At 46.3% G+C, this 23,334-nt stretch overlaps 2 protein-coding genes and 1 long non-coding RNA gene across 14 annotated transcripts; all 3 read left to right on the top strand.

Annotated features, from left to right (window-relative positions):
- Positions 1 to 526: 526 nt before the first annotated feature.
- On the top strand, positions 527 to 4,721 carry LOC141409691 (uncharacterized). Its single transcript, XR_012431297.1, has 2 exons — positions 527 to 574; positions 4,582 to 4,721. It is a non-coding gene; the product is annotated as an uncharacterized lncRNA (long non-coding RNA).
- Positions 4,722 to 11,052: 6,331 nt separating this feature from the next.
- Positions 11,053 to 23,260, top strand: RPP14 (ribonuclease P/MRP subunit p14). Of its 12 annotated transcripts, none has more exons than XM_074032591.1 (8): positions 11,053 to 11,208; positions 12,661 to 12,752; positions 14,849 to 14,960; positions 15,055 to 15,171; positions 15,274 to 15,358; positions 20,643 to 20,719; positions 21,047 to 21,125; positions 21,569 to 23,260. In XM_074032591.1, the coding sequence occupies exons 4-8, from the start codon at positions 15,095 to 15,097 to the stop codon at positions 21,623 to 21,625; spliced, it is 375 nt and encodes a 124-aa protein (XP_073888692.1). In that variant the 5' UTR covers positions 11,053 to 11,208; positions 12,661 to 12,752; positions 14,849 to 14,960; positions 15,055 to 15,094; the 3' UTR covers positions 21,626 to 23,260. The 12 variants fall into 12 exon arrangements, with proteins under 12 accessions (XP_073888692.1, XP_073888690.1, XP_045241921.1 ...); XM_074032589.1 differs by having other exon boundaries at positions 15,074 to 15,171; XM_045385983.3 differs by lacking the exon at positions 11,053 to 11,208 and adding an exon at positions 11,335 to 11,430 and having other exon boundaries at positions 15,074 to 15,171.
- HTD2 (hydroxyacyl-thioester dehydratase type 2) lies at positions 21,567 to 22,974 on the top strand. Its single transcript, XM_074032587.1, has one exon. It carries the CDS (start codon positions 21,744 to 21,746, stop codon positions 22,248 to 22,250), a length of 507 nt encoding a protein of 168 aa, XP_073888688.1. The 5' UTR covers positions 21,567 to 21,743; the 3' UTR covers positions 22,251 to 22,974.
- Positions 23,261 to 23,334: the final 74 nt, after the last annotated feature.

Raw genomic sequence — 23,334 nt, forward strand, 5'->3', positions numbered from 1 at the left:
CTTGATCTCCTGACCTCGTGATCCACCCATCTCGGCCTCCCAAAGTGCTGGGATTACAGGCTTGAGCCACCGCGCCTGGCCTAAAATGTGTTTTTTAAGGTTGGGTGCAGTGGCTCACGCCTATAATCCCAGCACTTTGGGAGGCTGAGGCGGGTGGATCACCTGAGGTCAGGAGTTCGAGACCAGCCTGGTCAACATAGTGAAACCCCATCTCTACTAAAAAAAAAAAATACAAAAAATTAGGTGCGACGGCGGGTGCCTGTATTCCCAGCTACTCTGGAGGCTGAGGCAGGAGAATCTCTTGAACCCGGGAGGCAGAGGTTGCCATGAGCCGAGATTGTGCCATTGCACTCCAGCCTGGGCAACAAGCGCAAAAGTCTATGTCAAAAAAAAAAAAAAAAAAAATCATTCACTGGAAATTGTATATCAAAAACAAAAGGCAAGAGTCATCAAACTATTCTTTTTGACTCTCTTCTATAGGATTTAGGAGCCCTAAACTCCCCAGGAGCTTCACTCTTTCCAATTTTTTTTTTTTTTTACAGAAAATCTACATCCAAGTCATTCTGGTAATAAGGTGAGATAAACTTTATAGTTTAAATTGGAATTCAGGACTGTGTTTGAATATTTTAGTTTACCAGAGAAGAATGGAACTTAGAGCTTAAAAACAAGAAGAAGATATGAGAATATGACATCAAGCTGGGATGCAGCTAAAGCACTGCTCCGAGGGAAATTTATAGGCTTCAAAACATACATTAGAAGGAAAGACGCTAGGTGGAGTAGCTCACACCTGTAGTTCCAACACCTTGGAAGGCCAAGGCAGGAGGATTGCTTGAGCCCAGGAGTTTGAGACCAGCCTGGGCAGCATGGCAAGACCTCGTCTCTTATAAAAGAAAAGAAAAGAAAAGAAAAAAAAAGAAAAGAAAGAAAAAAGGAAAGAAAAATCAATAAATTAAGCTTCTATCTCAAGAAATGAGAAAAGAAATAGTATCAAAGCCAGAGAAAAATAAAGGGAAGTAATACAGACAAAACCAAAAATCAATGAAGTAGAAAAGAAAGTAGATATTAGACATTTTATTTGTTCCAATTTCCTATATTCACCAAGAATTCTGAGTATAGTGGGAGAGGGGTTCAGTGTTGGTGGGCCTAGGTGATGAGAGATGGTTTCCTCAGGGTCACTGAAGAAGCCCCAGACCTGGGATAAGCACCTCAGGTCAGAAACCATAGTGGATACAGGAATTCTTATGCTCTGGGTTGAATACCAGCTAAAGATGACATCAAAAGCAGTCCCTGAACTGTGCCCACCATGGGGTCATTCAGGCAGGGTGTGTGCCATCCATCCCAGCCCAGAAGGACAGTAGGCAGTTTCTGCAGCTGGACACAGCTTCCATCCCCTCTGCTGTCACCAGAAAGCACTTACTACAAATTATGAGCAGAGGGTATGAAGGAGTCATTTTTAACGATAAGGTGGGTTTTCAGGTTCTTGCTTGGTTCTGCAATTCTGGCCACGCTCAGAAGAAAGACTCTTGTGTCTGAATTCCTGCCTCTGTGACTATAGCAAGCCTGCTGGTTACTGCCAGCTCTGAGTCCCCCATGCCACACCCCGCTGTGCTCTATGGTGTGTGCCTTTGATGACAGTCGGGAAGAAGAAAGTACTTATTCATCACAGCACCCCCTGAAAGACTGCCAGGAACTTGTGAAATAACAATGGAAAGCCCCAGGAATCACAGCTGCAGCTGGGCTCTCGATCCCACTGCCTGGAGTTGGGGCCTTCAGGGCTGCTGTGGGCAGACCCTTCTGGTCAGGTGTTGAAGAGGGACAAGCAACAGTGAGAACTCAGTTTGGAGTCAGTCTGGGCTCCTTGTCCTGGACAGAGGTAACAGTAGGAGTGATTGATGTAACAAATGCATCAAACTGATGAGACTGCCTGTGTAAGCCTGTATCTTCCATTTGAGCCCCAGTGAATATTCCCCATCCTGGGGAACCTTGTTGCTTTGCCCAGAGGAAATTCTCAGAACCTATGTCAGGCCAGGCTGGAGGACTAAACTTTGTAAGTATATGCCAGGGGCTATTCTAAGTGTTTTCACGCAGCCCTGTACGTATGACAGCATGCCAGTTTTACAGCAGAGGTACCGAGGCATGGAGCAGTGAAGAATCTTGCCCAAGGTCACATAGCTTACGAGGAAAGGGAAGCCTCTCAGTGTATAACTCAAGGTAATGTGTAAAAACAATGCTTTTACCTGTTCAGGCAGGAGCTCTCCCTCATAACTTACCAGTCCGCCTGGGGCTCCATTGGCTCACCTGGACCAGGCCAGTGTGTGGCAGCCTTAGCTGTAGATTGCTGGGGCCACACCTCCTGGCTTGAGCCCCCATTGAAGAAGGTGACCCAGTTGTTCATTTATCATAGTTAAGGACTTCCAACTGCCCAGCCTCCTGCTGGACAGGAAACAGAACTCACCTGGATTCCGACATCATTCTGCTAAGGACATACCCAGGGACAGCTTGCCCTCTCCACTCCAGCCTCTTTAATAACCAGGACTAGAGTGTCATCTACTTCGGAAGGGCTCATTCACCTTGCTGATACCCTCTCCCCACCCCCAATACTGTGGAAATGAGTGTTGTTTGTTCCCAACAATATTCGGCTTTGGGAGAAGTCTCGGCTCAGTCTCGTTGCCTCTCTGGGGTCTGGCATGGAAAGCAGTCAAGAGATGTGGCCTGGCCGGACACAGTGGCTCACGCCTGTAATCCCAGAATTTTGGGAAGCTGAGGCAGCTAGATCACCTGAGGTTAGGAGTTTAAGACCAGCCTGGCCAACATGGCAAAACCCCTTCTTTACTAAAAATATAAAAAATTTGCCAGGCATGGTGGTGCACATCTGTAGTCCCAGCTACTGGGAGGCTGAGGCACAAGAATTGCTTGAACCCGGGAGGTGGAGGTTGCAGTGAGTCAAGATTGCGCCACTGTACTCCAACCTGGGCAGCACAGCAAGACTCTGTCTCAAGAAAAGAAAAGAAAAAAAGAAAGACAAGAAAAAGAAAAAAAATATGTGGCTGCTCCTAGCTGCCACTTCAGAAGCCAGCCCTGAGGCTCTGCGGGGGTCTGCCCAGGCATCTGTTAGAGGGATTGCTTACTGGCCAGGGGCTATACCTGCCTTCAAACAAATTTGGGGTCTAATATTTATAGATAAATGCTGCATTTAGGCCGCCTTATTTACTTTCCAAGCCCTGGATATTGTTCTTAGGATCGTGGGTTGCTTAGGTAACTAATATTGTTCTAAAATGGTGGCCGTAGATTTTAACACGTGCAGGCCCCAGCCTTCTGCTTTGGAGGAGCTATCACCTTTCAGCTCTTCCAGCGTCACCCTTTTTTTTTTTTTTTTTTTTTGAAGCGGAGTCTCGCTCTGTCGCCCAGGCTGGAGTGCAGTGGTGTGATCTCGGCTCACTGCAAGCTCTGCCTCCCGGGTTCACGCCATTCTCCTGCCTCAGCCTCCCGAGTAGCTGGGACTACAAGCACCTGCCACCTCGCCCGGCTAATTTTTTGTATTTTTAGTAGAGATGGGGTTTCACCGTGTTAGCCAGGATGGTCTCCATCTCCTGACCTCGTGATCCGCCCACCTCGGCCTCCCAAAGTGCTGGGATTACAAGCATGAGCCACCGCACCTGGCCCAGCATCACCCTTTAACCACAGACTGGACCTTCTCATCAGCCTTTTCTCCCTCCCCAACCCCAAATTGGGTGCTGTTCTTACAATTTCTCCATTTCCTGAAAGGAGACAAAAAAGTAGAGGGTTTTTTTGGAGGGACGGGGCTGGTCACAGATAGGGCAGTGAAGATATCCTCAAATTACCTGCCAAGTGACAGTCCTGGGGCTGGCTCTTCTGGTGTCCCCAGCTGCCCCAGGGCTCTGGGGCCCAGTATTTGCTCCCTGGGGCTGGTACCAACCAGCGTGTGGACTTGGGGTTGCCTGTGCTGGCAGTGAGAGGAGAGTCTTGTGACCATCATCAGCCTAGTCTGGCAGAGGGAGAGGACAAGTGACTGCTCAGGTCTCCTTTCAGCAACAGGACAGTCCCTCTCTCTTGGCTCTTGGAGGAACCTTCCCTTCATTGGTTTCTGGATCTCTGGTCTTTAAATCCTCAAGGCAATGAACAGGCATCTGAGGCCACACCAGGAGCTGCAGCAGGGGGTGGAAGAAGGAAGGGTTTGTAGGGGCAGTAAGAGGGTAACAATTCCAATGACCAAAGGCCAAAGCTGGCTGGGTTGGGGGCAGGTGACTTCCTGAAGGACAACTGGAAAGGTGGCTGCCAAGACAGCCCCTCCCCAAAGCTCTCAGGCCAGACGTGATTCGAATTCAGAAGCGTTCCAACCTGGAAAGGTATCACAGTGTGTATTCCATGTATCATGTGATGCCCTCTGCAGGGTCTGGGGCCACCACACATGATCAAATAAATGCATTCGTATTTCTGCAATGCAATGTATGTCTAGCCACAGTAAGTGGGACAAAACCTGTAAGCCTCACCTTAGTTCAGATTAAGCATTGGCACTGGGTGAAGATATTTGGTTTCCAGATTCTCTTTTTTTTTTTTTAGGATTGCAGATAAGGGATGGGAGCCTGCTTTCCAGGTCCGGCTCTCCTGCCTTAGGGGTGGGCTGAGGAAGCATTTTTTTCTTCCAACGTGGAAGAAGCAGCATACAGATAGGTCCACAGCTCCCTCTTGTGCCTAACTATGTAAGTAACAGGTCCTGATTTTTATTTAATAATTATTAGTGTTACCAAAATGATGCTCTGTTGCTTTAAAAGAAATCAAACAAAAAGATTGCTTAAAAAAGGAGAGTCTCCTACACCCTCTACATAGCCCCACCCTTCCCCCATCAGTCAGTCCATTGGGGTTCCTGTGCATTTGCACACATACATACAGGTAAGCAGTGTAAAACTGGTTGGTTTTGTGGATTTTTTTTTTAAATAACACAAATGGGGTGATGCTAGACATTACTGTTACCCACTCCTCCTCTTGCTATTTTCCCTGGAGCTCTTCTAGGTCCAAACCCACAGAGCCCCAGGTTCCTATAACAGGGATGCAGAGTGCTCCAGAGAAAGCCGGGTGCAAATCTCTTTGTAAGGACCTCTTTGAACCCCCAGGAGAGGAGCTCTGAATTTGAAGAAAGGATTTAAGGCCCCTCCAGAAACAGGCTGCTTCATTACATGAGTGGTTATCCCCTCTCCCAAAATCTCCCTTCCTGGGGCCCTGGAGCCATTTTTTAGGAGAGAGGTTTCTAAGATCACTTCCAAGGAAAGCTTCCTCCATCATTTAAATATAGTTCAGAAATGCTGGGTGAGACCAAGTCAAAAAGCATGGCTCCAGCTATAACCTGCAGACAAGCAGGGGAATGACTGAAGGAGAAAAGATGTCCTCCAGTAGCTGCTGGCAGAGGGGTGGGTGCTGGGGCAGGGCCAGGCTGTCTCGCTGTTCCCTGGGTGATGGGGGTGGTTTTGATGGTCTAGGAAAGGGCTTCTAGTCTTCTTTTACCATTGTCTGGTGCACTGCCCCCAGTGTTCCTGCCCGAAAGGGGTGTACTTATGTCCTTCCCAGGTCTCCTTTACTGACTCCCGCATCCACCCCAACCTGCTGGGTTGGCTGCCGTGTTGAGCTACCCTCAGATGACTGGAGATGCCTGCAAGGCTATACCTCTCCTCTCACGTCCAAGTGTTGCCAGATAAAATACGGTTTGCCCAGTTAAATGTTAATTTCAGATAAACAACAAATACATTTTTAGTATAAAGATGTCCCACTCATTATTTATCTGAAACTCAAATTTAACTGGGCATTCTGTATTTTTGCTTGTTTTTGCAGAGGAAAAAAAAAAAAAGAAAGAAAAAACAGAGAGATGTGGCCCACAGCTCCCTCTTGTGCCTAACTATGTAAGTAGCAGGTCCTGATTTTTTATTTAATAATTAGTGTTACCAAAATGCTGCTGTCACTTTAAAAGAAATCAAACAGTCGGGTGCAGTGGCTCACACCTAATCCCAGCACTTTGGAGGCTGAGGCAGGTGGATCACCTGAGGTCAGGAGTTCGAGACCAGCCTGGCCAACGTGGTGAAACCCTGTCTCTACCGAAAATGCAAAATTAGGCCAGGCGCAGTGGCTCACGCCTGTAATCCCAAAATTTTGGGAGGCCGAGGCAGACAGATCATCTGAGGTTGGGAGTTCAAGACCAGCCTGACCAACATGGAGAAACCCTGTCTCTACTAAAAATACAAAATCAGCTACGCATGGTGGCACATGCATGTAATCCCAGCTACTCTGGAGGCTGAGGCGGGAGAATTACTTGAACCCAGGAGGTGGAGGTAGAAGTGAGCAGAGATCGGGCCATTGCACTCCAGTCTGGGCAAGAAGAGCGAAAATCTGACTCAGAACAAAACAAAACAAACAAATTAGCCGGGTGCAGTGGTGCATGCCTGTAATCCCAGTTACTTGGGAGGCTGAAGCAGGAGAATCGCTTGAACCTGGGAGGCGGAGGTTGCAGTGAGCCGAGATCGCACCATTGCACTCCAGCCTGGGCAACAAGAACGAAATTCTGTCTCAAAAAAAAACAAAAATCAAACAAAAAGATTGCTTAAAAAATGAGTCTCCTACACCCTCTGCACAGCCCCACCCTTCCCCTATCAGTCAGTCCACTGGGATTTCTGTGCATTTGCACACACACAAACGGGTAAGAACTCCTGGGCTCAAGCAATCCTCCTGCCTCAGCCTCCAAAAGCACTGTAATTACAGACATGAGCCACTGTGCCTGGCCTATCCTCTATTTTTATTTACTAAATCTGGCAACCCTATAGGTGGCAGCCAATGACAGGAGGAATGTGAAGGCTTGGCCCCCTTGCCTCAAAGCCTGGAAGCTTCCTTAGTATCATTTATGCTCCAGGACTCCCCATGGGATCCAGCTGAGGCTAGACTCAGCAGAATCTGTTACCAAAACACCAGCAGTTGCGTCTAGGTCCTGCCGCTCACCAAAGAGAAAGCTAATCACTGAAACAATGAATATTGCCAGGGAAGAAGGCTTTCCTTGGGTGCTGCTGCTGTGGACATGGGAGATCAGTCTCAAATCCATCTCCCTGACTGACTAAAATTAGGAGTTTATACAGCGGAAATATAACTACATGCAGGAAAACAGGAATCAGGGAAGGATAAGGAAGGGGAGTTAGTCAACAGAAAGCAGGTCGTGGGAGACAGGCAATCGTGAAGGATGAAGGGTCTGGACTCATCCAAATGCAGTGATCTGGTGAGTTTCAGCTCCTTGATACTATCTGGGATGACTCATGGTTGGTTTACTGAGAAAGGAACTCAGATAAGACAAATGTAACTTTCTCAAATTTTAAGACTGAGAAGGTCAGTTTCACAGAGTGAGACCCTATCTCCAAAAAAAAAGAAAAAAAGACTGAGGCAGCCTTGTGTGTTTTGATCTGGAGCAATTTTAGATATGTTGTCAAGAGGGAAAAGCCTATCATATTTTTCAGGGGACACTTAAGAAACTCATACTAGGCCGGGCGCGGTGACTCAAGCCTGTAATCCCAGCACTTTGGGAGGCCGAGGCGGGCGGATCACGAGGTCAGGAGATCGAGACCATCCTGGCTAACACGGTGAAACCCCGTCTCTACTAAAAATACAAAAAGAAATTAGCCGGGCGTGGTGGCAGGCACCTGTAGTCCCAGCTACTCCGGAGGCTGAGGCAGGAGAATGGCGTGAACCCGGGAGGCGGAGCTTGCAGTGAGCCGAGATCGCGCCACTGCACTCCAGTCTGGGCGACAGAGCGAGACTCCGTCTCAAAAAAAAAAAAAAAAAAAAAAAGAAACTCATACTAGTGGTTGCTCCTGGAGAGGGGAGAGGCTGACAGGGGAAGAGGTGGAAGTCACTTTTTAATATTTATCCCTTTATGTCATTTGAAATGTATGCTGTAAGCCTACAGTACCTATTCAAAAAATAAAATTTAGTCACGGCGAGGCGGCTCACACCTGTAATCCCAGCATTTTGGGGAGGCCAACACAGAAGGATCGCTTGAGTCTAGGAGATCAAGACCAGCCTGAGGACATGGTGACACCCTGTTTCTATAGAAACATTAAAAATTAGCTGGGCATGGTGGCATGTACTTGTAGTCCCAGTTACTTGGGAGGCTGGGGTGGGAGGATTGGCTGAGCCTGGGAGGTTGAGGCTGCAGTGACCCATTATCACATTATTGTACTACAGTCTGGGTGACAGTGACACACTGTCCAAAAAAATTTTTTTTATATAAAATTTAGTTGAAAAACAAAGGTTTTTTTGGGTTTTGTTTTTTTGTTTTGTTTTGAGACAGAGTCTCACTCTGTCATCTCAGCTGGATTGCAGTGGCATGATCTCAGCTCACTGCAGCCTCTGCCTCCTGGGCTCAAGCAATTCTTCTGCCTCAGCCTCCTGAGTAGGGTGCATACCACCACACCCAGCTAATTTTTGTATTTTTAATAGAGACAGGGTTTCGCCACGTTGGCCAGGCTGGTCTTGAACTCCTGACCTCAGGTGTTCCGCTTGCCTCGGCCTTCTAAAGTGCTGGATTACAGGCCTGAGTCACCACACAAAAAACCAAAAGGTTTTTGTCTTTATCATTCAAAGGTGTCTCTTTTATCCTCCACTCTGAATTAATAAGACAGCATGAGAGAATTCAGGCAACTGGGAAGACACTGCATTTTCAGCATTTGTTGCAGCAGGGTGATAATTATCTATTGTTCCTTGAAGTTCAAAATGCAGGAACTGCTCTGGTTTTCCTGGGCTGCCTGGCAGGATACGTTTGCCAGGCAGCTGGCTTACAGGAACCCTCTCATATTACTGAGGGTTTCCTGGGGTGCCAGACACTTTATACCATCAACTCTTTTTCCCTCAACTCTGTGAGGTAGCTGCTAATAATCTCTCCATGTGACAGATGAGGGAGGTAGGTAAGTGGCAGAGGATGAATTTGAAGCAAGTTCTGGCGGCTTCTGAAATCAAGCTGCTTTGAGAAAGAAAATGCCAGGTTCTGTGGGGTCTGTGTTTGCTTTCTCCACCTCTTCCCACATCTGGAACAAGCCCTGTCTCCTCTGAAGGAAGAAGAAAGTAGGAACCACAGAACTGGAGAGCATGGCCAAGGTCAAGGACTGAAGCTGCTGGAAACAACACAGTGGGATTTTGAGAAAAGAATTGAGGAAGGAGATCCCCGCTGACTCAACTGTCCTGTGCAAGGCAACCCTTTGCCCCCCAACCCAAGCAAAACCAGCCTATCCATTTATGAACAAATGCCTTCAGTAAATAGATGTTAGGTCACCATTGGGTACCAGGAACTGGGATGCAGTGGTGAGCAACACAGACAAGGCTCCATCCTTTTGGGGCTTACACTAAAGCTTTCCTTCCCACTGCAGCCCCTCAATTGGTGGTAATACAGTGCAGTGTGTAGAGCACTGGCTAGAATCAGACAGCCCATGCCACTGCTAACTGTGATCTTGAGCAAATAACTTAGCCTCTCTGTGCCTCAGTTTCTTTTTCTGTTGCCAGGCTGGAGTGCAGTGGTGTGATCTCGGCTTACCGCAACCTCTGCCTCCCAGGTTCAAGCCATTTTCCTGCTTCAGCCTTCTGAGTAACTGGGATTACAGGTGTGCACCACCGTGCCAGGCTAATTTTTGTATTTTTAGTAGAGATGGGGGTCTCACCATGTTGGCCAGGCTGGTCTTGAACTCCTGGCCTCAAGTGATCTGCCCACCTCGGCCTCCCAAAGTGCCGGAATTACAGGCATGAGCCACTGCCAGGCCTGCGCCTCAGTTTCTACCTCTGAAATGTAATGATCATAGTAATAGCCATCTCAGGATTGTGTGAGGGTTCCATGAGACAACATATGTAAAATATTTTGCATAGTGCCTAGCACAAAGTCTTTACTTTGTGGGTCTTTTCAGGACGGCCTAGGTAGAACACATACCATGTGCTGGGAGTCACAAGGGACACTGAGAGTGGGTACTATCTTTGGGGAGTGCTTGACATAGGAGATATTGAGGAGAGGAGATGCTAGATATAAATTTGTAGGCTGGGCATGGTGGCTCACGTCTGTAATCCCAGCACTTTTGCAAGGCAAGGTGGGTGGATTGCCTGAGGTCAGGAGTTTGAGACCTGCTTGGCCAACATGGCGAAACCCCGTCTCTACTAAAAATACAAAAATTAGGCCAGGCTTGGTGGCTCACGCCTGTAATCCCAACACTTTGGGAGGCCGAGGTGGGCGGATCACGAGGTCCAAGAGATCAAGACCATCCTGGCTAACATGGTGAAACCTCGTCTCTACTAAAAATACAAAAATTAGCTGGGCATGGTGGTGTATGCCTGTAGTCCCAGCTACTTGGGAGGCTGAGGCAGAAGAATCACTTGAAGGGAGGCGGAGGTTGCAGTGAGCCGAGATCGCGCCACTGCACTCCAGCCTGGCGACAGAGCAAGACTCCATCTCAATAAATAAATAAGTTATAATATAATTTAAAAAATTCTGTAGAATGACTCGGGCGCAGTTCCTCACGTCTGTAATCCAGCACTTTGGGAGGCCAAAGTGGGCAGATCACTTGAGGCCAGGAGTTTGAGACCAGCCTGGCCAACATGGTGAAACCCCGTCTCTACTAAAAATACAAAAATTAGCCAGGCATGGTGGAGCATACCTGTAGTCCCAGCTACTCAGGAGGCTGAGGTGGAAGAATCGCTTGAGTCCTAGAGGTGGAGGTTGCAGTGAGCCAGATTGCGCCAATGCACTCCAGCCTGGGCGACAGAGTGAAACTGTCTCAAAAAAACACAAAAAAACAAAAAAAAAATTGTTGAATGAATGAATGCATTAAGAAATGGATAACTATGAAGCACCGTCCAAGGCGGAATAAATACGCCTTATAAACCGCACCCTTAGCAAACTGCACATACGGCTTTTCCGGAGTGGACACCAGAGGGCGCTGAGCTCGGCCACTCTCAGCTCCGGATCAGGATTCGCGCCTGGGTCCTTAAGAAGACGCTGCGCGGTGACGTCATATCCGCCTGGGCGTCACGCTTCGTGGGGCGGGACGAGGAGAAGCCAAACGTAAAGACACCAGGAGTTTCTCGGCCCCAGGTCTGGCTGCTGCCGGGGAGCTCCAAGCCTTGGCGGGTTCTTGCAGCGAATAGCAGTCTGGGCAGGCGTCAGGCTAGTCCGACGGAGAGTGGGTAGGTGGAAGCTCTCCAAAGAGCGGTGGTGGTTCGGGAGCCGTCTTAGTTGGCCGCGCCCCGGGCGCATGCGCGGGGCGGGCGGCGCGGTTTGGGCCGCTAGTCCGTTCCGGCCCGGGGCGCTGCGTGCCTCCGTACGGCGCCGCGCAGGGTCTCGGCCGCAGAGGCGCAGGCGAGACTTCGGAACCGTGTCCTGAGCGCGCTCCGTGCGCCCGGCGCGAGGTGAGCGCTAAATGGTTGTTGAAAAATACTGAAAGCCACCCAAGTTCTCAACAGTAGGGAAATTGAGCTTTTAAAAGTGATTGATTTAGTCCAGAAACTGGACGTTGCATGTCCACTGAACACGACACAGTGTTTTAGGGCCTTGGGAAACAGCAGTGAACAAGATAGCAAGATTCTTGGAGTGGACTTTCTGTTGGGATGTGGGGCGAGTACAGATAAAGATAAACGAGTTACATAATAGTCATAGAAAAAGGCAAATGCTACGAAAAAGAAAGCAGGGACGGGGCATGGGGGTGGGGTGCGGTGTTAGCCGAGAAGGGCACTGGGCCAAACCGATTGAGATTTGAGTTAAGCCAAGAAGGAGGCAAGGGTGTGAGCCCGGTGGCTGCCTGGAGGAAGAGGTTTCCCAGCATGGGGAAAAGCTAGAGCCGAGGCCCAGGGGTGGGAGCGAGACTGGCGCGTGCGAAAGAACTAGGCTAGGCCTGTATGGTGGCGGGGATTGAGCGGAGGGAGAATGGCAGGACAAGAGGTCAGAGGTGTTGGGGGGGGCAGCCCTGCGGAACCTCCAGGCAGAGCCTTGCAGGCTGTTCTAAGGACTTTGGCCTTACTCTGGATAAAACGGGAACCATAGCAAGGTTTTGAGCAGAGGAATGATGTAGTTTGAGTAGATGTTAATGGACTCACGGGCCACCGTAGAGTTGGAGAAGCGGGGGAGTAGGGGGAATCAAAGATTTATTACTAATAGGTCAGATTAGGAGCATCCCTGTGCAGCCACTAAAAAAGGCTGACTTTAGCCCCGGCGCAGTGGCTCATGCCTGTAATCCCAGTACTTTGAGGGGGCCGAGGTCGGCGGATCACTTGACGCCAGGAGTTGGAGACCAGCCTGGGCCAATATGGCAAAACCCCATTTGTATTAAAAATGCAAAAGTTAGCCGGGCGTGATGATGTACGCCTGTAATCCCAGCTACTCGGAAGGCTGAGGCACAAGAATTGCTTCGGCCCGAAGCATTCCAGCCTGGGCGACAGAGTGAGACACTATCTCAAAACAAACAACAAGACTTTAAAGATGATAGTGACAGTGACTTCGTGAGCCCACATCTGTGGAGAGCCTGGTGAATATATTTAATACCAGTCTATACAAAATAATTTCCCAGTCATCCTCTCCTTTAATCTCAGAACAGCCTGCAGAGGGCAGTGCTGTCATTTGTAAGTTTTTTTTTTTAATTGCAGAAAATAACGTGACATAAAATTTATCGTAAGTGGCATTGAATACATTCACAACGCTGTGCAGCCGTCACCACTGTCCATCTCGTGGACGTTGTGTAAGTCTTCGTTTTACTGGCATCTAAGCCCTGGGCGTAATTTCACTCCCCTACTTTAGGCAGCCAGCTCCATCAAGGCAGTAACACTAAAAAACATTTATGCGCCAAGCAATGAAAGAAACAGATGAGGTTTCTTGTTTGCCCTGCCCTTGTAGTTAGGGGAGACTCTGGTGACTGGGAAAGAAGCATCAGGTTTGCCGCTGTCCTGAAACCAAGGATTCTTTCGAATATATAGGCTTACCACTATCACTTTTCCCTCATTTGAATACCTACTTTGTGTCATAGTATTACAGTATTTTTTGTTTGTTTTGGAGACAGGGTGATGCTCTGTCACCCAGGCTGGAGTGCAGTGGTACAATCACAGTGCACTGTATCCTTAACCTCCCAAACTCAAACTATCCCCCAACCTCAGCCCCTGGAGTAGCTGGAACTACAGGCACACACTACCATGCCTGGCTAATTTAAATTTTTTTGTTTGTTTGTTTATTTTTAAGAGACAGGGTCTCACTATGTTTCCCAGGCTGGTCTCAAACTCCTGGCCTCCCAAACTGTTGAGATTACAGGCATGAGTACCACGCCAGGTCCCAAAGTATTAATGTTTGTTGAATGGATTGGTAGATGTAGCTCCTTGACCCTGACTTCTTTTCTCCAGAGGTCACCATCTGGGAGTGGTTGAAATTGGGTCTAACTCAGAGTGGTTTTGGAAATGCTGGTCTGTAGCTCTGTGACCTTGGATAAGTCTCTTTCCTTGATTGGGCCTCAGTTTCCTGGTCCCTGCAGTGGGGGGTCCATATATTAAACAAATAGACAATGTTAAGAGATTGCATAACTTGGGGACTTAATTTAGAGCAGGGTGTCAGAGAAGACCTCCTTGAAGAGGTGACATTTAAACTGAAAGTTGAAGGATGAATAGGACCTGTCCAGGGGAGAGCAAGGTTGGTAGGGAGCCAAGGAAAGGAACTGTCTGCAGAGAGATGAGCATGTTCTACGTTCTTGAAAGTTCAGACCTTTTAGAAGCTGCATCGAGTGCCCATTCCAGGAATCCCTCTTCTCAACCCCTGTGCTGTTTAAGCTCAGTCATTCACAGACAGTCTTGCACAGACCTGACTTTCAGATTGAGAGCAGGCAGACCCAGGATGGGAGAAGATGGCAGAACGACCACCCCTCATTCTTCTCTTTGTGTTCTGTGTTGACTGAGAGTAAACAAGAGGATCTTCATGTTTACTCTTCAAATCTTAAGATTTTACTCCTTTATGCCTTTTTCTTTGGATAAAGAGGCATCATAACTGGTCTTGAGCGAGCTCGGAGTGGTTGGAATCTCTGGGTACCCTTGGGCAGATGTTACCTACGTATACTAAACCTCTGTGTCATCTTCTCAAAAATGGGAATAATAATATCGCTTACCTCAGGAGCATTTTGAAGACAAGCTAAGGCATGTCAAATGTTTAGCACAGAGCTGGGTGCTCATAAGGAAAATTGTTAGCCAAAATTATGTTATGTTTTAAGTAAGAATATAGTAATTTGGCATATACAGAATATAGAAACTTCTTTTGTCTTCATATTGGTAACCTTAGTTTGACCAGAATTAGATGAGTTACTGTGCCCAGAAGTCTTTTAAAAACCAAACAGGTGGCTGGGCACGGTGGCTCATGCCTGTAATCCCAGCACTTTGGGAGGCCAAGGCGGGTGTATCACAAGGTTAGGAGTTCAAGACCAGCCTGACCAATATGGTGAAACCTCATCTCTACTAAAAATACAAAAAAGTTAGCCAGGCGTGGTGGCACATGCCTGTAATCGCAGCTACTGGGGAGGCTGAGGCAGGAGAATTGCTTGAACCCGGGAGGCAGAGTTTGCAGTGAGCCAAGATTGTACCACTGCACTCCTGCCTGGGTGACCAAGCGAGACTCCTCCAAAACAAAAAACAAAAACAACAGGAAGGCCGGACCTGATGGTCACATTTGTAATGCCAGCACTTTGGGAGGCTGAGATGGGCAAATTGCTTGAGCCCAGGAGTTTGAAACTAGCCTGGGCAACATGGTGAAACCCTGTCTCTACAAAAATACAAAAATTTGCTGGATGTGGTGGCATGTGCCTAGAGTCCCAGCTACTCAGGAGGCTGAGGCAGGAGGATCACCTGAGCCTGGAGAGCCTGAGGTGGAGGCTACAATGAACTGTGATTGCACCACTGCACTTCAGCCTAGATGACAGGTGAGACCCTGCCTTCAAACAAACAAAAAGAACCCAAATAGGCCAAATTCTCATGAAAACTGTGAAAAATAGCATGTGCATTGGTCATTTCTAGCTCTCTTGACTTACTGTAGGTGTGATCAGCACTGGAGAAGATGCCTGCCCCTGCTGCCACATATGAAAGAGTAGTTTACAAAAACCCTTCCGAGTACCACTACATGAAAGTCTGCCTGTAAGTTTAGTTTCCTAAGTTCTATTTTAGATTACTTTTCTAACATCAATCTGAACAGAATGAAATTTAATATGATGTCTTTTTTTTTTCATGTTTTTTTAGAGAATTTCAAGATTGTGGAGTTGGACTGAATGCTGCACAGTTCAAACAGCTGCTTATTTCGGCCGTGAAGGACCTGTTTGGGGAGGTATGGAATCACTTGGTAGATTGAACATTCCAAAGATCTTTGTAAGAAATACAGGAGGAGGCTGGGCGCAGTGGCTCACGCCTGTAATCCCAGCAGTTTGGAGGCCTATAATCCCAGCAGTTTGATCACGAGGTCAAGAGTTCGAGACCATCCTGGCCAACGTGGTGAAACCCCATCTCTACTAAAAATACAAAAATAAGCCGGGTGTGGTGGCACATGCCTGTAATCCCAGCTACTTGGGAGGCTGAGTCAGGAGAATCGTTTGAACCTGGGAGGCAGAGGTTGCAGTTAGCTGAGATCGCCCCACTGCACTCCAGCCTGGCGACAGAGCGAGACTCTTTGTCTCAAAAAAAAGAAAGAAATACGGAAAGAATGCTTTTCAAACATTAAAAAAAAATTTGTTTTAATTATACAACTCTGTATTTTTAAATGTTTTATTCATGTATTGTAATAAACACATTTCTATTCCTTTTTTTCCTCCTTCATCATCTCTACCCTGCTACCTTTCCCAGCCTCTGGTAATCACCAATCTACTTTCTATCCTCATGAGATCTACCTTTTTTTTTGTTTTTGTTTTTGTTTTTGGTTTTTTTTTTGTTTTGTTTTGTTTTTTTTTGAGATGGAGTCTTGCTCTGTTGCCCAGGCTGGAGTGCAGTGGCACATTCTCGGCTCACTGCAGCCTCTGCCTCCCAGGTTCAAGGGATTTTCCTGCCTTAGCCTCCCCGCAGTAGCTGAGATTACAGGCATACGCTACCATGCCCAGCTAATTTTTATATTTTTTCTAGAGACAGGGTTTCGCCGTGTTGGCCAGGCGGGTCTCAAACTCCTGACCTCAGGTGACCCACCCGCCTCAGGCTCCCAAAGTGCTGGGATTACAGGCGTGAGCCACTGCACCTGCAAGATCTGCCTTTTTAGCTCTCACGTACGAGTGAGAACATGCAACAGTTGTCTTTCTGTGCCTGGCTTACTTCACTTAACAAAATGGCCTCCAGTTCTATTCATGGTGCTACAAATGACAGAATTTCATTTTTTTTTTTTATGGCTGAGTAATATTCCATTGTAATACATACCACTTTTTTTTTTATCCATTGATGGACGCTTAAGTTCTATATTTTGGCTATTGGGAATAGTACTGCAATAAATGTGAGAGTGCATATGTCTTTTTTTTTTTTTCTCCCGCCTTGGCCTCCCAAAGTGCTGGGATTACAACATGAGCCACTACACCCAGCTACACCCTGTCTTTTTGAATTGATTTCCTTTCCCTTGGATTGCTGCTTAGTAGTAGACTTGCTGGATTAAATGGTATTCTATTTTTAGAATTCTATTTTGTTTTTTGTTTTTGTTTTTGAGATGAAGTCTTGTTGTGATGCCCAGGGTGGAGTGCAGTGGCATGCTCATGGCTCACTACAGCCTCAACCGCCCAAGCTCAAGTGATTCTCCCACCCTAGAATCCCTAGTAGCTGGAACCACAGGTATATGTACCACCAAGCCAATTTTTTAACTTGTAGAGACAAAGTCTCACTATGTTGCCCAGGCTCCTGGACTCAAGCAGTCCTCTTGCCTTGGCCTCCCAAAGTTCTGGGATTATAAACATGAGCCACTGCACCTGACCTATTTTTAGTTTTTTGGGAAACCTCCATGCTGTTCTCCATAGTGGTTGTACAGTTACATTCCTCCCAGTAGTGTATGAGGGTTCCCCTAGAGATTACTTTATTTATTTATTTTTTTGAGACGGAGTCTTGCTTTGTCGCCCAGGCTGGAGCACAGTGGCACAACCTCCGCCCGCCCGGATTCAAGCGATTCTCCTGCCTCAACGTCCCGAGTAGCTGGGACTACAGGCGCCTGCCACTATGCCCAGCTAATTTTTGTATTCCCCTAGAGATTATTTTAAAACTGTGTTTGAAATTGCAGAAGTAAACTTTCAGAGGTGATGAATTTTGTTTGGTTTATTCTAATATGCCTTCTGTTTTACAAGGAACACGGTAGACAAATGTTTGTTGTAGTACAGTGCTACTCAAAGTGTGGCCTAGACTGGCAACCTGCAAACTCTTTGCCCTTCTTGAAGAGATAAGGAATTTGCAGCAGAACCAGTGCACTACCACTTTTAATGAGAAAGTCTCCTTATGGGCCAGGCTCAGTGGCTCACTCCTGTAATCCCAGCTTTCGGGGAGGCTGAAGCGAGTGGATCACGTAAGGTCAGGAGTTTGAGACTAGCCTGGAAAACATGGTGAAACCCTGTCTTTACTAAAAATGCAAAAATTAGCTGGGCGTGGTGGCACATACCTGTAGTCCTAGCTATTTGGAAGGCTGATGGAGGAGAATTGCTTGAACCTGGGAGGCGGAGGTTTCAGTGAGCCCAGATCATGCCACTGCATTCCAGCCTGGGCAACAGAGCAATACTCTGTCTCAAAAAAAAAAAAAACCTCTTTATGAAAAAAAGATGAACTGAACTAAACACGGTGATTAATGATACTATTGGTTTACATTTTGATTCAACTCCTTATTTTGTCATAGACCAACACTTTAAGCAGATTTGAGAAAAGAAGTAGAGAAGTAGAGTTTTAGAAGTTGAGAAAATGGCCGGGTGCAGTGGCTCAAGCCTGTAATCCCAGCACTTTGGGAGACCGAGACGGGCAGATCACGAGGTCAGGAGATCGAGACCATCCTGGCTAACACGGTGAAACCCCGTCTCTACTAAAAAAAATACAAAAAACTAGCCGGGTGTGGTGGCGGGTGCCTGTAGTCCCAGCTACTCAGGAGGCTGAGGCGGGAGAATGGCATAAACCCGGGAGGTGGAGCTTGCAGTGAGCTGAGATCCGGCCACTGCACTCCAGCCTGGGCGACAGAGTGAGACTCCGTCTCAACAAAAAAAAAAAAAGGTGAGAGAAGACAGGATGCTCAGGAAATTATTTTCTGATTCATATAGTCTGTCAAATCAAAATATGCTAAGTACCTCATCAAAATGTAAAGCCTCTGCAAAAGACTCTTCAAGAGGATGAAAAGGCCAGGCGCGGTGGCTCACAGCTATAATCCCACCACTTCCAGAGGCCAAGTGGATGGATCAGTTGAGCCCAGGAGCTCGACCAGCCTGGGTATCTGGTGAAACCCCGTCTCTACAAAAAAAATTTGAAAAATTGAGCCAGGTGTGGTGGTGTGCACCTATAGTCCCAACTAGTCAAGAGACTAGGGTGGGATGATTGCTTGAGCCCAAGAGCTCAAGGTTGCAGTGAGTGGTGATCACACCACCATGGCTGGGGGTGGGGATGGGAAAGGATGAAAAGATGAATTACATACTAGGGGAAAATATTTGTAAACCACGTATCCAACAAAGGACTATAGTGTTTAGAATATATAAATGACATTTGGCCTGATGCAGTGGCTCATGCCCGTAATCCCAACACTTTGGGAGACCAAGGCAGGAAGATTTCTTGAGGTCAGGAGTTCGAGGCTGTAGTGAACTATGATTGCACCACTGCATGCAGCCTGGGCAACAGAACAAGACCCTGTCTCAATAATAATAACACGCAGGTGTGGTGGCTCACGCCTGTAATCCCAGCACTTTGGGAGGCTGAAGTGGGTTGATTGCCTGAGGTCAGGAGTTGGAGACCATCCTGGCCAACATGGCAAAACCCCGTCTATGCTAAAACTATAAAAACTAGCCAGGTGTGGTGGCACGTGCCTGTAACCCCAGCTACTCGGGAGACTAAGGCAGGAGAATCACTTGAACCTGGGAGGCAGAGGTTGCAGTGAGCCAAGATCACACCACTGCACTCCAGCCAGGGTGACAGAGCGAGATTCTTGTCTCAAGAAAATAATAGTAATAAAGAAGTATCAAAACTCATTTTTGATACTTTAACAAAACAAAACAGTAACAAAAACATTAACAGACATTTTACTAAATTAACAAAAACATTAACAGACATTTTACTAAAGAGAATGTATGGTTGGCAAAGAAGCACATGGAAAGGTGTTTAACATTAGCCATTAGGGAAATGCACATTAATGACACAATGAGATACCACTGTATACCTAGCAGAATGACTGAAATAAAAAATAACAACTTTAAATGCTAGCAAGAATGCAAAGAAACTGGATCACTCATACACTATAGTGAGTATGTAAAATAGTGCAGCCACTCTGGAACATAGTTTGGCAGTGTCTTTTTTTGGTAAAATTACATAGAGCCACACACAGGTATAAATATGAGTAGACATACAATTGGTAAAATCTGTGGGATTTTACATAGGGAAAATTACATGGAGCCACACACAGGTATAAATATGAGTAGATATACAGTTGGTAAAATCTGAATAACCTCTGCATTGTACCAATACCACTTTTCTAGTTTTACTACTGTAATGTAGTTATGCAAGACATTGACATTGCAGGAGGCTAGATGAAGAGTGCATGGAACCTCCCTGTACATTTTTTTTAAATTAATTTATTTATTTTTGAGACGAAGCTTTGCTCTTGTTGCCCAGGCTGGAGTGCAATGGCACGATCTTGCCTCACCGCAACCTCCGCCTCCCAGGTTCAAGCAATTCTCCTGCCTCAGCCTCCCAAGTAGCTGGGATTACAGGCATGCGCCACCACACTGGGCTAATTTTGTATTTTTAGTAAAAATGGGGTTTCTCCGTGTTGATCAGGCTGGTGTCAAACTCCCAACCTCAGGTGATCCGCCCCCCTTGGCCTCCCAAAGTGCTGGGATTATAGGCATGAGCCACTGTGCCTGGCCAATCCCTGTACATTTCTTTGTGATCTCTTGTGAGTCTATAATTTTTCTAAATACAAAATTAAAGAAATATATATATATATGTCTGTGTGTACCTGTGTGTCAGGTAGAAAACCTCATTCCTGGGGTTTATATAGCTGCGAACAAACAGACATGGCCTCTGCCACATGGACTAATGTCTTGGTTCTTGTAGTAGGAAAACATGTTAGACAATTAGTGACAAGAATAAAGGGAATTATAAAAGAGAAGGTGTGGTGTCCTGTACAAGAAAGAACATAACAAGCTGACTTTGTCTCAACTTGAAGATCAGTCAAGGAACAATTTAAATGAAGACTCAAAGGATGAGGGACATCAGCCATATGCAGAGGTGTAGGCAGAACATGCTAGGCAGAGGGAGCTGTAAGTAAGTAGGCAACTAAAGCGCCAGCACCATTAAATAAAATACTGCTTTTGTGGAGGAGAAAAGCTGAAAACTCAATGGTTGTCAAAAGTTGATAAGCATTCAAGAATAATGGTGAGAATAGCCTGCTAATAGCATTATTCCACATTCAGGTTGATGCTGCCTTACCTTTGGACATCCTAACCTATGAAGAGAAGACCTTGTCGGCCATCTTGAGAATATGTAGCAGGTATGACAGAGAGTGGGACATTTATAGTATAACAGGGCAGAGAGAGACCAATGGAGAAATAGAGCAAAAATGCTGTCCTGAGAATGAGAATTTTTTCGTTGTGAACTCTGAGCAGCTTTTGGGAATTTAAACTGGGATGAATATGAACATTCATCCACCAGAAACTTGTACTCTAGAGAGGGCAAAACTTAGGATTTGGTTACAGCTGTAGTTTCCCATTGATGGTTACAGTTGCAAAGTCAGAAGTGAATATTTTAGAAACCTTAGTTGAGGTTCATTGTGTTCTCTGTCTATGACACAGTGTGTATTTTCTTGATATTTCTGCAGTGGTCTTGTCAAATTGTGGAGCTCTTTGACCCTGTTAGGATCCTATAAAGGCAAAAAATGTGCTTTCCGGGTGATTCAGGTAAAGACTATTCCTTCACATATTCCAAACAAGATTGAGTGGTGGGTCGACTGCTTCTTAATATACTCAACTCATTTTTGTGCTTGAATAAATGTAATATGATTAAAATGATCTAAGTAGGGGAAAATAAAGGACTTGATTGTTTCCAAAAATGTGAGCCAGAACACTTAGATTTTAAATTCTGTGGGAGATGTTTTGGGATAAAACTTGCAGTCCTGTGGTTAAGGCTTATTTTTCACTTAACGCTTAATGCCTTATGTGTTATATATTGGTATGCTCTTTTTGAGCTGTGACTACTTGTCATTGAAGGCTTCCTCTCAGGATGCTCTGTAAAATGCTCCTGCATCAGTTTTGTTAATCCTATAAAACTGGCACATTTCCCCATTGCCCTGTGCTTCAGTGGAGTTTCTCCCGATGCTTTAACCTTTTTCTTTCTCTTGTAGGTTTCTCCATTTCTCCTTGCATTATCTGGTAATAGTAGGGAACTAGTATTGGATTGAATGAATAGTCTTCCATTTCGGAAACATTTCTCCACTCTCATATTTATTTTTTTGGTGCCTGCATGTTTGAAGACTGAAGCAGGCTAAAAGCTCTTGATGAAATTTGTGGGTGCTGAAGATGTTCCCACTAATTTCCAGCCATCGCTTTTGGTGGGGTGGGCTTCGGAGGACAGTCTGCCTGAACCTGCCAGTGCTGACCCTGCAGCACTTTCAGCATATGCACATCAAAGTTGGAGACCGCGCTGAACTTAGGAGGGCCTTCACACAGACAGATGTGGCTACCTTCTCAGAATTAACGGGGGATGTCAATCCTTTGCATTTAAATGAAGACTTTGCAAAACACACCAAGTTTGGAAATACAATTGTACATGGAGTTTTGATCAACGGACTTATCTCAGCTCTCCTGGGAACTAAAATGCCAGGGCCAGGTTGTGTATTTCTTTCCCAGGAAATTAGCTTTCCAGCCCCTTTATATATTGGAGAAGTTGTTTTAGCTTCTGCAGAAGTGAAAAAGCTGAAGCGGTTCATTGCTATTATTGCAGTGTCATGTTCTGTAATAGAAAGTAAAAAGACTGTTATGGAAGGCTGGGTTAAAGTTATGGTTCCAGAAGCTCCCAAATCCTGAAATATGTGTTTAAAGATGTAACCTCAAACACCAATGCTGTAGTTAAAGAGCCTCTGGGGAAATGGATTGCTGCTTTTCACCAAAGAATGGTTGATAGGCCCAGAAGCCCATCTTAGTTAGGGGAAGGGAGCAGGTATAGGGTTGTTCAAATGCCCACTTTCCGGTTTGGCCTTATGCTCCATGCAGACTTGAGTGTATGCAGGATTTTCATTATCTGCCTGGCTTTTTTGTTTTTTGCTTTTTAATTCAAGAAGTGGGCTGGGCCCGGTGGCTCATGCCTATAATCCTGGCACTTTGGGAGGCTGCGGCAGGTGGACCACTTGAGGTCAGGAGTCCAAGACCAGCCTGGCCAACATGGTAAAACCCTATCACTACCAAAAAAAAAAAATACAACTATCTGTGCTTGGTGACTTGGCCCTATAGACCCAGCTGCTCAAGAGGCTGAGGTGGGAGAATTGCTTGGGCCTGAGAGCTGGAGGTTATGGTGAGACTGAGATCGTACCACTGCACTGTAGTCTGGGTGACAGTGAGACCCTGTCTCAAAAAAGAAAAAAGTATTGGGAAGGTTATTTGAAGACTCTACTTTTAAATCAGGCATGGCGGCTCACGCCTGTAATCCCGGCATTTTGGGAGGTCGAGGCAGGCGAATCACTTGAGGTCATGAGTTCAAGACCAGCCTGGCCAACATGTAAAACCCCATCTGTACTAAAAATACAAAAACAAACTGGGTGTGGTGGCGGGCACCTGTAATCCCAGCTACTTGGGAGGCTGAAGCAGGAGAATCGCTTGAACGGTTGCAGTGCGCCAAAATCATACCATTGTACTCATCCTGGGTGACAGAGCAAAACTCCACCTCAGAAAAAAAAAAAAGATTGTACTTTTAGGAATTCAGACCTAGATAGATTTGCATTTGGATAATAGAACCCTACCTATATCTTTGTAGAAGCAGCTTCTCACTGAATTTTAACTGTAACAATTACTGAAGGTGAAAATAGAAGTTGGGTCATCTTTGAACACCTACCTTTTATCAATGAATATTTTTAGGCCCTGTTCTTAAGTATCTGAGTCACAAGGTGGCATCTTG

This window comes from Macaca fascicularis, chromosome 2 (genome assembly GCF_037993035.2).
Source record: "Macaca fascicularis isolate 582-1 chromosome 2, T2T-MFA8v1.1".
Taxonomy (NCBI): domain Eukaryota; kingdom Metazoa; phylum Chordata; class Mammalia; order Primates; family Cercopithecidae; genus Macaca; species Macaca fascicularis.

What these genes read in the sequence shown, in the direction of transcription:
- RPP14 (XM_074032591.1), top strand. Translation starts at nt 15,095, where the DNA reads ATGCCTGCCCCTGCTGCCACATATGAAAGAGTAGTTTACAAAAACCCT. An exon ending in CACTACATGAAAGTCTGCCT is followed by an intron (nt 15,172 to 15,273) that starts GTAAGTTTAGTT and finishes ATGTTTTTTTAG; the next exon opens with AGAATTTCAAGATTGTGGAG. An exon ending in GTGCTTTCCGGGTGATTCAG is followed by an intron (nt 21,126 to 21,568) that starts GTAAAGACTATT and finishes TTTCTCTTGTAG; the next exon opens with GTTTCTCCATTTCTCCTTGC.
- HTD2 (XM_074032587.1), top strand. Translation starts at nt 21,744, where the DNA reads ATGTTCCCACTAATTTCCAGCCATCGCTTTTGGTGGGGTGGGCTTCGG.